This window comes from Ictalurus punctatus, chromosome 2 (assembly GCF_001660625.3).
Source record: "Ictalurus punctatus breed USDA103 chromosome 2, Coco_2.0, whole genome shotgun sequence".
NCBI classification, from domain to species: Eukaryota; Metazoa; Chordata; class Actinopteri; order Siluriformes; family Ictaluridae; genus Ictalurus; species Ictalurus punctatus.
Window position 1 is genome coordinate 33,087,147 of NC_030417.2, and position 15,375 is coordinate 33,102,521.

The 15,375-nt window shown below is 40.1% G+C and overlaps 3 protein-coding genes across 5 annotated transcripts in view; 2 read left to right on the forward strand and 1 right to left on the reverse strand.

The window, feature by feature from the left end:
• The window catches only part of gys1 (glycogen synthase 1 (muscle)), a 23,879-nt gene extending 23,101 nt beyond the window's left edge, over positions 1-778 (forward strand). Inside the window, exon 16 of the mRNA XM_017453342.3 lies at positions 1-778. This exon is cut by the window's left edge and continues 57 nt beyond it. Coding sequence (XP_017308831.1) covers positions 1-156 — 156 coding nt within the window. The 3' untranslated portion in view covers positions 157-778.
• A 519-nt stretch (positions 779-1,297) lies between these two features.
• On the reverse strand, positions 1,298-4,802 carry aspdh (aspartate dehydrogenase domain containing). Of its 2 annotated transcripts, none has more exons than XM_017483320.3 (8): positions 4,719-4,802; positions 4,167-4,223; positions 3,418-3,562; positions 3,225-3,309; positions 2,974-3,123; positions 2,464-2,687; positions 1,622-1,761; positions 1,298-1,535 (listed from the first exon to the last, which is right to left on the reverse strand). In XM_017483320.3, the coding sequence occupies exons 1-8, from the start codon at positions 4,723-4,725 to the stop codon at positions 1,498-1,500; spliced, it is 846 nt and encodes a 281-aa protein (XP_017338809.1). In that variant the 5' UTR covers positions 4,726-4,802; the 3' UTR covers positions 1,298-1,497.
• tmem86b (transmembrane protein 86B) lies at positions 2,612-9,361 on the forward strand. Of its 2 annotated transcripts, none has more exons than XM_047162401.1 (4): positions 2,612-2,749; positions 7,072-7,191; positions 7,449-7,692; positions 8,601-9,361. In XM_047162401.1, exons 2-4 carry the CDS (start codon positions 7,141-7,143, stop codon positions 9,059-9,061), a joined length of 756 nt encoding a protein of 251 aa, XP_047018357.1. In that variant the 5' UTR covers positions 2,612-2,749; positions 7,072-7,140; the 3' UTR covers positions 9,062-9,361. The 2 variants fall into 2 exon arrangements, with proteins under 2 accessions (XP_047018357.1, XP_017308844.1); XM_017453355.3 differs by lacking the exon at positions 2,612-2,749 and adding an exon at positions 5,590-5,718.
• Positions 9,362-15,375: the final 6,014 nt, after the last annotated feature.

The window sequence follows — 15,375 nt, forward strand, 5'->3', positions numbered from 1 at the left end:
CTCCATTCGTCGCCGCACCACAGCGAGGCTGAGGACGAAGACGAGACCTACGACGAAGATCTGGAGGCTGAGAAAGACCGCCAGAACATCCGGCAACCTTTCAGTCTGCCAAATAAGAATAAAAGCCTGGAAGGCGACCTACCTGAGAAAAACTAACACTATATACACATGCGCAGGCACACACACACACACACACACGCGCGCGCGCACGCCTGTACTGCTGACCTGTTCACAGAATGTTGGTTATTTCTGGGGTTTGAAAAGACAACTGAGATTTATTTCAGGAAACTATACTGTTCACATGAGGAGCGACTGTATTTTATTTCAACAGTAGGTGAAATGATGTCTTCCGCACTTGCTAGTAGACTCCGAATGCTCAAGATACGTGTTTAGATCTTTTTATTCAAGACTATGAGAGGCTGCTTCAGTATGAAGTTAAATAGAATAGAAATAGTAGTCAGGTGCTGGAACATGTCTCTTCTCTTCTCCAGTACTATACCTCTAACGAGCCAGTTAAGCTGAAAAGACTCTATTTTTACCAAAAAAAACGATGGTTTTGTAATACAAACCAGCATAAAAACCAGAGCTAGAGCAATCTGCAATATCACGGGGTCTGTCGGATCTTTTTTTTTTTTTTTTTTACTCCATTATTGTTCTCGAAGCACAGCAGAGGTAGAAAACTGTTCTCTGTTTTTGATAATAGTTTCATAATATCCGATAATACAAACTCGGACGATATAAGCGTTGCCTTGCTGTGGGAATAAATCTGTATTTCGCAGACTTGTCCGTGGACTCTGTTTTCATAACGATGCACGCTCAGAATCAGAAAATATGGAACTCAAAATGAATGTGATAGAAATTTGAATGTGTTGCTTATGTACTGTAATGTAATGTACACAAAGCCACCACTTAGAAATTTTGTGTCAGTTGTAGAACAAAAAATAAAGTATATATGTATATCTAAATATATAAATACACACATTTATATTTATTTATAATATTAATAAATATATATATATACACGTTTATTTATAATACATATGTATATATAATAAGTGTGTGTGTGTGTGTGTGTGTGTGTGTATATATATATATATATATATACACATTTATATTATATACATATGCACAAATATATATATATATATATATATATATATTTATATATATATACACGTTTATTTATAATACATATGTATATATATATATGTGTGTGTGTATGTATATGTGTATATATATATATATATATATATATATATATATATATATATATATAAAATCATTACTACCAACTGTCTTTATTTTGTATATCTTTATATTTATATATCTCATTGGAGCCCAAATTATTCCCACAAGGATGACAATATCTAACCGTGTTGATTTGTGGGAACGTTTGGCTGTTCCCCAACAAAAAACTGCAGCTTTTATTTAGAAAACTAAAAGAGTCAAAAGGTTTGTGTGTGTGCGCGTATTATTCTGCAGCAGTCCTCTTCCTTTTCAGCACAGATAGACTCTTCCTCCATGACCTTTGCAAACTGAAAGACAATACATTTGATCTAAAACTCATTCACATACACACTGCCTTTGTAACATTAATAGTCTGTTGTGTTCATCTCTGTACCCAGTAAGCTGCTCCAGAAAGAACTGTAGGTGGCGCTGCCTGTCACTGCTCCCAGCTTGGCTGGGTTACGCCTCACTGTTTTCACAGAAAAGCCGTCCGACCCGGTCACTTCCACCTCCACAAGGTGATAATCAGCCAGACTGAGCCATGGCACACAGGAAGAGCCGGTACAGAGAGAAGAACACAAATTACACAGATTTAAGACAGCGATCTGGGTAAAATAGATTACCATTACTTGTTAACTAGTTTAACAATTTATAGAAGTACAACATCATCTGATCTCAGTGGCTTTGACTGTGGATAGTTTTTGGACAGATTTCAGAAAGTACTGATTTGGGATTGTCATTCATAACAGTCCCTAGAGTTTACCCAGAATGGTGCGAAAAACAAAACCTATCCAGTGAGCAGCAGATCTGTGTGGAAGAACACCTCGTTAAAGAGAGAGTTCCGAGGAGAACGATCAGACTTGGCTTGTTCGAGCTGACAGGACGGTACGGTAATTCAAGTAACCACTCTCTACACCCGTGGTGAGTAGAAAAGCATCTCAGAAAGCACAATAGATCAAACCTTGAGGCGGATGGGCTACAACAGCAGAAGATATACATTGTGTTCCTCTCTTGTCAGTCAAGAACAGGAATCTGAAGTTACAGTGGGTACAGACTCAACCGAAATTGGACAGCTGAAGATTGGAAAAAAAGACCAATTTCTTTTTACATACCGGATATGATGAAACAAATCCAAAACTTTGGAAGTGACAATTGGAAGCAAAATCCTGGTCACCTGTGGTGCATTGTCCATGTGGAAAAAATACAAGGATCTAAACAGTGTGTACCCTGACTCACGCTGTATCTGACACGATCTCTCCAGTGACTCCAGAGAAGCCCAGTGTCGATGCGGCGATGGCGGCGGCCGCCATGGTGTTCACGTTGTTAGGGGCGACCGGGCAGAGTTCAGCTACTGAACCGTGAAAAATCACACGCCGGCCTTCTCTTTCTGACCAATCAGAGCGCAGGTTTCCAGCCAGCCGAAAACAAGAGGGGTGTTTTGACATGCGGACAGACAGGGCCTGTCGTGGAGGCAAACAAACGCTGAGACTGAGCAAATTTCACTCGGGTCTTATTGCCTAAGGTGGGTGTTACTGTAAAAATAAAGATTTTACAATCCAGTCTTCAATCCTGTGATTAAACACCTCTATGAGATTGCACTTTGCAGTTGATTAAACATTCAGTGGACTAAATGTTCACAGAAAGATTCATGAACTTCAAGAGTTCCAGATGGAAAAGTTAAAGCGGGGGGAGGGGTGAATACTTACTTATGTAGTAATGTTATATTAAGTAAAACAGCCTCCTCACTCTTAATAATCCACTATCGTTCAGTCTCTGGATGTCCTGCCCACCCCATAATGCACCACTAGGCACATAGAGTGTGTGTCCATGCTGCTTTGCTATGAGTCGGAGTTCCTCATTTAGCTGAGAATCTGAGAGAGCTGAGGGACTGCCCACCTGTAGATAAAATAATTTTTAAAAAAAAGACATTTCTGGTTAAATGTACATCTCTCTGATTCGGTCATCATACCAAGAACAAAATGACATGACACCATTACCAGGAAGTGTGCATGTGATAAGAATCGCCCGCCAAAATCTTTCACTATCTGTGGATGACAGACCTCCACGATGACGTCGGCGTTTCTGAAAAACACGGCCACAGATGAGAAAGATTTGGTCTATTCTCAGAACTATGATGCAGTCTGAAAGCAAGACGGAGTATATTTATTCATGAAACTAGCGCGTGCGTACTTGTGCGTAAAATCCGAGAGCTCGGTCAGTACGAGATCGTTAGGGACTGAGCCACTGAGTTTGTCTGCATTTCTGTTCCAAACAAAAGCCAAACCGAGTCCAACTTCAAGACCTTCCTTCTGTATGCGTTCCACCAGGAACTGACCTGTACGACACACAGCGGAGCGGGAGGATGATGTAATGACTTCTTCTAACATTGCTTTGAAACTGTGGTAGTTACTTAAGAAACATGCTGCAGTTTTAATTAATTAATTAATTATTTTTTTTAAAAAAAACAACATTTGAACCCATTCTGAGTTCCTGGGCCTTATTTTGTGTGGAGTTTCGCTCGCTGTGTCTGTGTGGGTTTCCTTCAGGTTCTCTGGTTTCCTCCTACGTCCCAAAAAGCAAAAAAGCTGATTTTTTAACTTAAATTTTTTTTTAACTAAAAAAAGGGGATTATTTAACTTGTAACAAAGTCAGAGTTTGTAAACTATTATTATTATTATTATTATTATTATTATTATTACATTTCATCTTACCTTTTGTTTTTTCCTAGCTTTCGAGCTTTTCCCCCACTACAGCGCACTTTATGTCTCACGCCCCTAATTCTTCCATTACATCTTCCTGCACTTCCTCTACTTTGGGAACCACTGAGCTAAGCAATCCTTCAAATGTAATTTTCTATTTATGCTGACTTTTTACAAATATAAGTCATGCGTAATGAGCTCTGGGGGTCCTGTATGTTGTACCAGATGTTTCTGACTCACCTAAATGTCCATATCCCACAATTCCGACTCTTACCGGTGGTGATCTGTCAGTCATGTCTGCAGAGACAAAAGGAGAATGGCATAATGCATACATTTCTGGTGTAGGTGATGTCTGTTACGGCTGACGGTGTAGTTTTGGCTCACGGTGTAGCCCTATCATCTTATATACATTATAGGAGTACAATGAAATTAGGTTTGCATCTCCTGTTGTTGTAGGGAATATGCACACTCATTGTCCACTTTATTAGGAACACTGGTGCGCCTGCACACTCATGCATTTATCTTGTCAGGATCTCTGTGACTCTGATCGTGACATGGATGTTGGTACCAGATGGGCTGGTCTGAGTATTTCAGAAACTGCTGATCTAGTGGGATTTTCACACACAACAGTCTCTAGAGTTTACACAGAATGCTGCAAAAACAACAACCCCAAAATAACTCCTCCTATGGAGTTACCATAACTCCTCCTATGTTGATCATTTCCTCATATCAGTGTAAGAACTCACACTCACCTATACCCAAATAATCTCTACAAGTATTTTATAACTTTACCTTTCATTTCCTCACCTTTTCTCTACTTGTCTCGCTTTATCCGTTCTCCTCCGGAGCTCTTCCTGTGTCTGATCAGCACAGTGAAGTGTTTGAACCAGGAGGATTGTGGGAGGTTGAAGTTCATTGTAGCGCTTACATGTTAATGATTGACTCGTACACCAGGGCAAGGAAACCCAATTTCAGTGATCTACCTGCTCCAGCTGCTGTTCCCCCAAGATATCATGCTGGATTGACAGATGATCCCAGACAATCCTGTAGCCTGTGTATTACAGGATCATAAATCTATGGTGATACACACACACACACACACAAGTATGTAAGAAAATGAAATTCCATGTGAATGCAAGCACACTGCACCTCAGGTCTTCACTTTCATCATATACACTGAAGGCACACTGGAAACAGCTGTATTCTTTACGCTGTTATCTCTAACTGACCTCAGTTCAGCGTTTAGCTAATCAGCTTCTAAGAGATTATATATAACACCCTCCACTAATATTGGCACCCTTGGTAAATATGAGCAAAGAAGGCTGTAAAAAATTGTCTTTGTTGTTTAACCTTTTGATCTTTTGTTAAAAAAAAAAAAAATCACAAAAATACTCTGCTTTCATGGATATCAAAGAATTGCAATAAATGTATTTATTTTTTGTTAAATATAGGTGTGCACCCCTATGAATTCATATGAAAAATATAAGAATAATATATTTGATAATATAATATATATATATACTTCCTGTTTCACAGGAATATAGATATGAGAAGGCACATATTCCAAATTCCCTTAGTCATTCATAAATATGGGAAGTGTCTATAAGAAACTAGCACATGTATTGAAAATGCCCATTTCCACCATCGGCAATAATTCAGCCGTTCCAGTCAGTCGAAAATCTTAGGAATCAACCTAGAATTGGAGGTGTGTCTAAACTGACCCAACGCACTGTGAAGCTGAGGAGGATCGTAGAGAACGGACGTGGGTATAAGGAAGAAGAAGATCTGAGAGGTAGGAGGATTATGAATGGCTTTGAATGTGAGCAGCAGAACTTTATAATGAACTCGTTGGACAGGAAGCCAGTAGAGCTGAATGAGGGTGTGAAATGGTCAGTGGACTTTGTTTGAGTAATAATTCTTGCAGCTGAGTTTTGAATAATTTGGAGCCGGTGGAGAAGTTTGAGGAACGAGACAAAGAGTTCAAGGTGTTCACTCGGCCTCCGAATTCCCCAGATCGCAATCTGACTGAGCATCAGTCAGTCATCAGCACCAGCTCACAAAAGCATAAAGGACCTAAAGCATCTACAGCCAAAGGATCCATAGCACACCTTAAGAGGTCTTATGGAGTCCATGCCTTGATGGGTCAGTTGTTTTGGAGTGACAAACAGGAAGTACACAATATTAGGCAGGTGGTTTTAATGTTATGGCTGATACATATACTATATATATATATATATATATATATATATATATATATATATATATATATATATATATATATATATATATATATATATATATATATGACCTTCCAGTCCAGCTTGTTGTCAAGATGGACATCTGTAGGTGTCAACCTGGTCAACATCCTGACCCATGATGGTAAAGAGGATGGTTGTGGTCCTCTTCCTCCTGTAGTCCACCACCATCTGCTTGGTCTTGGCCATGTTGGGGAGCAGATGGTTCTTCCCACACCACTCTATCCCTAATGCACCCAACCACCACAGTCATCAGAAAATTTCTGAAGGTGGCAGATATCCGACCTGAACTGAAAGTATGTGGTGTACAAGATAAAGAGGAAGAGGGTGAGAACGTGATGCTCCAGTGCTGCTCCACAGGGAACCATGCACTCCCTCTTCCTCTTCACCCTGTACACCTCAGACTTTCAGTACAGTTCAGTTACCGTAAGTAACTGTTTTGCACTCAGTTGGATATTGCGTGGAAAAGTGTAGCTCAACGTCGTTTTAGCCACGATATTTTTTCTCTTTTCTTTTCTCTCCCCCCCCCCCCCCCCCCCCCCCCAAGTACTACAAGCTTTCCTGCACAGCAAAACTGATTCTTGACCAGTTGAAACACCAACTTGATATTGATCGAAAGTACCAGAGTAGAGCCTTTCATTTCTGTTCAGCTTCTTTCATTCTTTCTCTTTACTTTAAAAAAAAAAAAATCACACGAGTATGTAACTGTTAAGCCATGAAACCTTTGCTCGTACTGATGATGTTACCGCAGGGTCACAGGTTCGGAATAATGGGGGCAGGCTGTTCAGTGTTTATGGCTGCACAATCTGACAGATAATGCATCACTCATATTGGTCTAAAGTCCAAACTCAGATTAGCAGGTTTGACACACAGACACACTGCTTTCACAGGCACCACAGGACTCTGTGGAATAGATACATCCTGTATTCACCGTGTATGTGAGAGGGAGAGGGAGAAAGATGGACATTCTGGAGACATATGCCTTCGATAGGAGACAGCGCAGGAACACGGTAATGTTACACACACACACACACACACATACACGTGTACCTACTCTCATGTATACAAATAATGTCCAGTGGTGCTGACAAGTAATCCAACAATACTTCTATTTCAAATGTGTATGTGCGTGAGTAAAATTCTCCATTTCACTCGTTGTACCGCATATTCACTGACTGTAGTATTCACACTGGTTTTTTGGAGGTTTTTCTTTGGGAAAGTGTTTCACTATACTGTTTTCATTTCTTCTCCATCTCTTCGTCTTCAGTCCTGCATTCTGTTTCTTTTTCTCCTTCCTTTCTTCGCTTCTGCAGCACTGTATTTCTACCTGTGGATCCCAGAATCTGCTCCATCCATCCTGGCTGCAGGTGTGAAGGCTGCCCCCGTGCTCTCATTGGCTTTCATGGTGCTCAGCTACAATGGAGGGTGGAGCCTGCTGGGCGTGGCTGGAGGGCTGGTGATGTCAGCGGCAGGAGACACCTGTCTCATCTGGCCACATCTTTTCCTCCTGGGTAAATAAAAAAAAACCTCATGCTGTGTCTTGTGCGCTGGCCATGATGAAATGAAAATCATGTGTATTTGCACATACTGTTTACAATAGTACACATCCGTTACATTTGTACATATTATCCATAACACTGTGAATACACTCATTGGCCACTTTATTAGGAACTCCTGTAAACTTGCCCATTGATGCAATCATGTTGCAGCTGTACAATGTGATCACAGTGACTTTGACCGTGGCGTGTCTGTTGGTGCCAGATGGGCTGGTTTGAGTATTTCAGAAACTGCTGTTCTCCTGAGATGTTCATGCACCTCAGTCGATGGATTGATTTTTCACAGAATGAAACAAAAAAGCATCCAGGGAGCGACAGTTCTGTGTGAGGAAATGCCTTGGTAATGAGAGAGATCAGAGGAGAATGGCCAGGCTGTTTCGATCTGACAGGAAGGCTAACTTTACCCCTGCGATGAGCAGAAAAGCAGCGTAGAATACACAACACAACATCTCAAGCTTTGAGGTGGATGGCTAGAGCAGTAGAAGACCACATTGGGTTCCACTGCTGTCAGCCAAGAACAAGAATCTGAGGTTATCATGGGCACAGGCTCATGAAAGAAAAGTTTATCCTCCATCTCCTCATTTCCATAACTCCTCCTGTGGTTCTCACTTCCTCATATCAGTGCCTCACATGTAGTGCTCAGCCTTTAACAAACATTGTGGACAAAAACACTAGATAAACAGCAGAAATACAACGTAACGAGGTGGTAAGTGGTTTTGAATGCAGCCGATATCTGTGTTGGATTGAATTTCTATTTAATATGTAATCTTATTGCACCTTATTCATCATATTTGCATTATCGATAACAGCTGGATGGAAAGCTACGTTAGGTACCTTCCTCATTTCTTTTCTCTGTCTTTTAGGAATGGTCTGCTTTGCTCTGGCCCACCTGCTGTACTCTCTTTCCTTCCTGACTTCACGTTATTCCTCTCATGCCTCTTCTTCCTGTGGCCTCTATTTCTTGTACCTCCTGCTCTGGGGAGCCGGTGGTGGAATTTACGTCTATCTCCTGCCCTTCCTCCAGAAGTCACCAGATCCTGACGTTTATGTTCCGGCTGTTGGAGGTTACGCGCTTCTCATTGTTCTGATGGCGACTCTTGCGGCACGAACGAGGCACCCGCTTGTTCTGCTAGGTGGCCTGGTCTTCATGGTGTCTGACTTCACCCTTGCACTTCAGCAATTCAAAGTCATTAAACATCTGGATCATGGCAGGCATATTGTCATGACAACGTACTACCTGGCCCAGATGCTGATCGCCATCGGTGACGTGGAGGCGTCGATGGCAGAGCAGGCCGAGGAGCTCCACAAATGGAAGAAGTCATAGGGGCGGCGTCGAGACATGGGCAGGTGGAACTAATGCAGACTTAATACAGACGGATATAAATCATTACTTATAGGAGATTCTGTGTTCTGTATTTATATGTTTACATAATGTATAAGTCGTAAGTCTGCATTGTTTAGCTACTAACCATGCTTATCATTTGAGAGGAACCTAGGACATGTCCAGTCATGACAGAAAGAAGAACTCTATGTAGCCTGTACTATGTTTCTTACAATATTAAAATAACCAAAAAAAAACTCTCAAACAATAAATAAGAAACGTTGAATAAACTTGGGAACTCTACACATCTATGGATCTCTCCTAATTCCCTGCTCACCATTTTCAAAGATTATATTATATATTGTATTATCCATTAATGGACATGATCCATAGGGCCAATGATGTAAGTCATGATGTAGGGAATACTGATATGGTGTGTGTTCATGTGTGTGTGAGTGGTGTTAGTTGGATTAGAACCAGCAGCGACTGTATCCAATCACTGGCCATTTTATAAAACACTCATTCGAACAGGTATACAGTTAGAGACTAAATCTCATTTAATCATCATGCTGTAAAAAGACATCCAGTTTGATTGCATAATAATGACTTTGGGATTATTTTACAAGCTGTACATGCAATCAGCCCAGATGATTGCACCATGTAATTTCCCCACACAGGCCTGGATGACGAGCTGAGCTGACTTTCTGTTGCCTCACCGTCTAGGCATAACCTCCAAACACATTAGTTATGTGGTGTCTCATTGTTGGCCCTGATGCCATTCAACACAACAAGCTGCTTATATCATATAGGCAAAATTGTGAGTCTTTGAAGCTGTTGACTTTCCTCAAAGCACCTTACAAACAATGCTAATAACTATAGTGGCCTTACGGAATGTGTCTCTTGACTAGTTAAGAGTAAGAACATTGGCTTATGGAGAGCCTGTGTGTTTTGCCTAGATGCTTAGTACTGTTAGAGTATATTCTCATATCACAACTAAGATTCTACTTGAAAGACTAATACTTACTTTGACTTCAGGATTGTCTGTGTAGCAGTGCACAAACATTGGGCATAGCCAATACAACAATTTGGAATGTCCTGAAAAAGAAAGAAACCACTGGTTTAATGAGCAACAGGCCCCGATTGGGTCGGCCAAGGAAAAGAATAATAGCTGATGACAGAAACATTGTGAGAACTGTGAAGAAAACCATCCAAAATAACAGTCAATGACATCATCAACAACCTTCACAGGGCAGGGGTGAAGGTATGGGAATCGCAAAGAAATACAGAGATGAGCCAGAAAAGTTCTGGAACCAAGAGTAACCTCTACCAAAGTGATGGAAAGGCCAAAGTGTGGAGAAAGAAAGGCTCTGCTCATGATTCAAAACATACAAGCTCATGTATGAAACATGGTGGAGGTAGTGTCATGGCTTGGGCTTGCATGGCTGCTTCTGGAACAGGCTCATAATTCTTTTTTTTTTTGATGATAGAACTCATGATGAGCAGCAGAATTAATTCAGACGTTTACAGGAACATTTTGTCTGCCAATTTAAAGAGAAATGCATAATTTTTGTCATGTAACCAGACAATGATCCAAAACACACTGCTTACTCAACATGTTTTATGTTTTATGTTGCTTAACACGTCTACACTGGCGCTTGAAAGTTTGTGAACCCTTTAGAATTTTCTATATATCTGCATTTCTATATAAATGTCATCCCATTGATTGAAAACACCTGACTCTAATTTCACCTTCAAATTAAGTGCCAATCCTAGACGGTCACATACTTTTGCCACTCACAGATATGTCATTTCTCATTTTCCTCAATAAATAAATGACCAAGTATAATCTTTTTGTTTAATTGAGTTCTCTTTGTCTACTTTTAGGACTTGTGTCAAAATCTGATGATGTTTTAGCTCATATTTATGCAAATATATAGGAAATTCCAAAAGGGTTCACAAACTTTCAAGCACCACAGTAGATGTAAATACCAAACAAATGAATTGGCCTTGCCATTCCGATAGTTTTGAAGGGGACTGTACTGTATATCACTACTGATTGTCTGTTGTGTTAAACATATCTACAGCATACAGATAAAGCTCAAGGTCATGTGTAAGAATCATTTTGCTGTATAGCTAACTATCCAGCAAAAACAAACATTTATAGTCAGTCCGACTATGTAGCTAACTAGATAGCTAACATGTATGAATTAGCATAAGAAAGCTAGTACAACAACTAGCAAGCCTCTGAAACCCAAAACAATATTTGGTTAAGTTAGCTAATGTTAGTTTGGCTAACTAGCTAATGTTACTTTTCTTAATATACTTTTGATGTCTGAGGTGGTGTTCACTTCAGCATAGCTTACATGGTTAGTTAACCTAACATTTTCAGATCAGTGTCAATTTTAGACATATAAACAAAGTAATTTGTAACGTCAAGTCACCACACGACTTATTTACACTTACATAGATCACTAGCCTACTTTTACTCCTACTCAACTCAAGTGAATTATTACTACAGTAACAGCACCTTTACTCAAGTCAGTGAGTTTTGTATTCTTTTCACCACTGGTTAAAGCTAATAACTTTTTTGGTTTTGTTGGTATAAATCCAAACTGGATGTCCACCAGGTGGCGCGAAAGCTTTACTCTTAAATGTCCCAGGTCGCAGAAGCTCACAGATCACACAGGTTTTCCAAAAGCACACACTACTAAACAGTATATAAACGTTTATAAAAGAAAATACCAAGAGTTACAGACATACTATTGTTTATTGGGTCAAAGGCTTCCTCAAGCCCATGACAATCAGCTCCAGTTTAGACCAACAACCAATAACGACGGTCAGTTGGAGACACAAGATTTGAACAAATTTGAAGCATTTTCTGTCATTTTATCATGTTAAAGGCTGTAGGGTTTCAAATATAAATATACATGGCAAGAACTAATTGGACTTACCCTGCCCCCCCCCCATTTTCAGTGTTGGTTTGCACAACCTATTAAAGGCTAGGGTTTCACATGAGTGGATACTGTATGTGTGACAAGAACCAATTGCACACACTTTCTTCCTGCATATATTCAGTTTTTCCAGGGGCACCAGTAGGAATTTTGAGCCCACTTATAGGTTAATGCTCTGGGCCTCTCACTCCTCATTCTCCTGGAATATTTTTGTTCCCGAGTCTATACAGGATCCTCGGAATCATCTCACCCCTCCAACCCGCCATCTGAGATTTTTAATAGAGACAAAACGATACCACTTTTTCTTTTCCGATACCCATACTGAAACCCTGAGTAACAGCCGATAGCGATATCGTTTTCTTTTAAAACTACTAACCAAAAAAAAAAAGCAGAAAGTACAATAAATCATATCAATCCTACCAAAAAAAAACAAAAACAAACAAGTCGAATCTCATTAGACTAGATGTAAACATTTCCGGTTGCAAAAATAAATAACTTTTCCAAATCCAGCTCCAAATCTTTTCCAGTTGTTACGAGATCCGAAATCTGATATGTTTTCTCCGATATCAGGTTATTTTTTTTTCAGGTCTCAGCCAGATATCAATACCGGGTATCAGATTTGTTCCGCACCCAAAATAATGTTAATCATAACACATCAGAAACCCAACGCTTCCTTCTTCCTTCAATCACAGAGACTGGCTAAAGAGCTAGATGAAATCATTACTCATTGAAGAATTATATAATGCACTCAGTTCACAGGGTTCATCTCCTACGCCTCACCCTCATCCAACCGTCTCTAGCAGCACCATGTTTTTAAATATCATTCATTATGTTCTGGGTCTTTCTCTCTCTCTCTCTCTCAGTAGAAACACATTCCATGACCATGTTTAGGTTTTAATATCTTTAGGTGACGTTCCCGTAATGTGCTTTTTTTTAAAGCAATCCGTGTTACTGGAAGTGGAATTTCCGCTCATTTTCACAGGTTCCTTCTGCTGCTCACGGATCAGATCAGATTGGCTGCCGTCCTGCGGCCTTGACGACAGATAAGGGACCGTTTTTACTTGGCTATCAACTAGAGCCATCAGCATTAACAATGGAGCGTAGGAAAAAATGACCGTCATTATGCTGCAGCTGCACCGTGTGAATAAATTTACAAAACCGCACCGTGCATATTTTACTTTAGTTTAGTAATGCGGTTTGGGGAGTGAAAATAAATAAATAAACAAATAAATAAATAAATAAAGCAGGTGTGTGCAAACCTGGGATGCATATACACTCATATCATTGACCCTCTTCCATACAGACAGCAATACACTATGACGTCATAATATTCTAGATCATTCTCCCTTCCACACAGACAGCAATACACTATGACATCATACAATTCTAATTCTTATTCTGAATTCTTGATGATCCCTACCAGTCAGTGGTAAAGCCTCATCGGTCTGCGTGTCAAGACGGATTTCAGGGTGAAACTTTTCCATGAAAACTTGTCCAGAAAAGCTGAAAAGACTCACGCAGCCGAGCCAGGAGACGCCAAATTGTCGTGGAAATTAGACAACACTCGCAGACTCATACTCTGAAGGTAAGGTTTATTACAGAAAGATGGTTCAGAAAGATGGATACCCCCCCCCCCAGCAAATTTTGATTGTATGGAGGTACACAGTACTCAGGATTTGATCAAACTTATAGTACAGTTGTGCTGCAGGTTAAGGTTCTGTATTAGTCACTGGAAGGTTGTGAGTTTAAATCCCAGGTCTGCTAGAGAGTCGAAGTGTTAAGACTGCATTCTACCTTACACGTAATTACTAAATGTAAATCAAGCCCCTTGCAATCTGTTTGTTTGTGTCTCTGTATCAGACGCAACTAGGCAGTAGACTCTATTAACAACATCACAATATGAGCTCCGTATATAGTTCATTCAGCCTACGACGCATGCTTTTCGACTCGGGGAGGACACCTGCGTACCGGGAGGAAAGCCCCGAAGGATTCGGGGAGCATGTGAACACGGCACACACAGGACAGACGGGGAATTCATACAACCAAGCCCAGATATGCAAGAGACTCCTTATTGTTATTTTTATTGTTATTGTTATTATTATTGTTGTTATTACAGCAGACCTTTCTCGCAAAGCTACACCTAGTGCAAGAAATTAAACAAACTCAACATGAAGAGTGAAAAGAGCTTTCAAAAAAATAAATAAATAAAATAAGCAAAGCTGCAAATAAATCCATTTGTTCCCTAAGTGCAAAAACTCCAGAACGACGGCAAGCAGTTGATTGATCTCACGGTTTCATGATTTACATAATGACTCGTATCTTACATAATCAGAAAAGGCTGTGCTTTCTACTGACGTGTCAAAAACTACTTCGTTGAGAAGTCTATGACCAATCTAATGTATCGTTTATGAATATTAACGACTAGGGGGTGGGGCTCACGGTTGGGAAAAGTACAGTGTACACAGGAGAGGCAGAAAAAAGGTGATTTGGTGTCGTTAGAGTATATAGAAGATGGGAATATGAGCTGTTTATCAAAGTGAAGCACCTATTCAAAGCAGCATAACCGCACCAGCTTTCAGGTCACAAGCTGCACAACAGGATGTTGCTCAATTAGTACCAGTGTGCATGTTCACATGCAACACTGAGCAGTGCAGACAGAATCTTAAGTCATCATTGTGCCATAGATTTCCCTTTATTTCCACATAGCACTGAATACAATTACAAACACACACACACACAGAGACACACACACCAATAGACACACTCTATAATAAAAGAAAAAGGCAGGCACAACAAAAAAATTTAGTATCATCATAAGTTTGAGTTCCCAAAGATGCCACAGCTTCATGAGAGCAAATCTGGCTGTACTCTCTGTGTGGGAGGGATGACATGCTCTCTCTCCGCTGTCAATCACAGCAACACTAGCCAATCAATGGTGTCTGTGAGGTTATGTATGCGGAAGAGGGCAGATAGCGCTTTGCTCCGAGTGTGTACCTTGTGACGCTGCTCCAGGTTTCCCCGTGACCCTGAAAAGGATAAGCGGTATAGAAGATGGATGGATGGATGGATAGTGATCGTATCAAAGCATTTCAGCAATGCAAGAATCAGTACAAATAATCTGCCTTTATATATGTTTAAACATGCCGGTTATAGTTTTATCTTTCCTCAGGACAGCACGGCGTAGATTTTCACACTGGGTAATACTGCAGGAGGTAAAACATAGGATCTGTTATAAATAAATAAATAAATAAATAAATAAATAAATAAATAGGTAAATAAATAAATAAATCCAACCTGCAAAACACATCAGAAGCTTTCAAATCCTGCTAAGAGCAACATAAAGTGACCATGCTTACAAAGCACTAC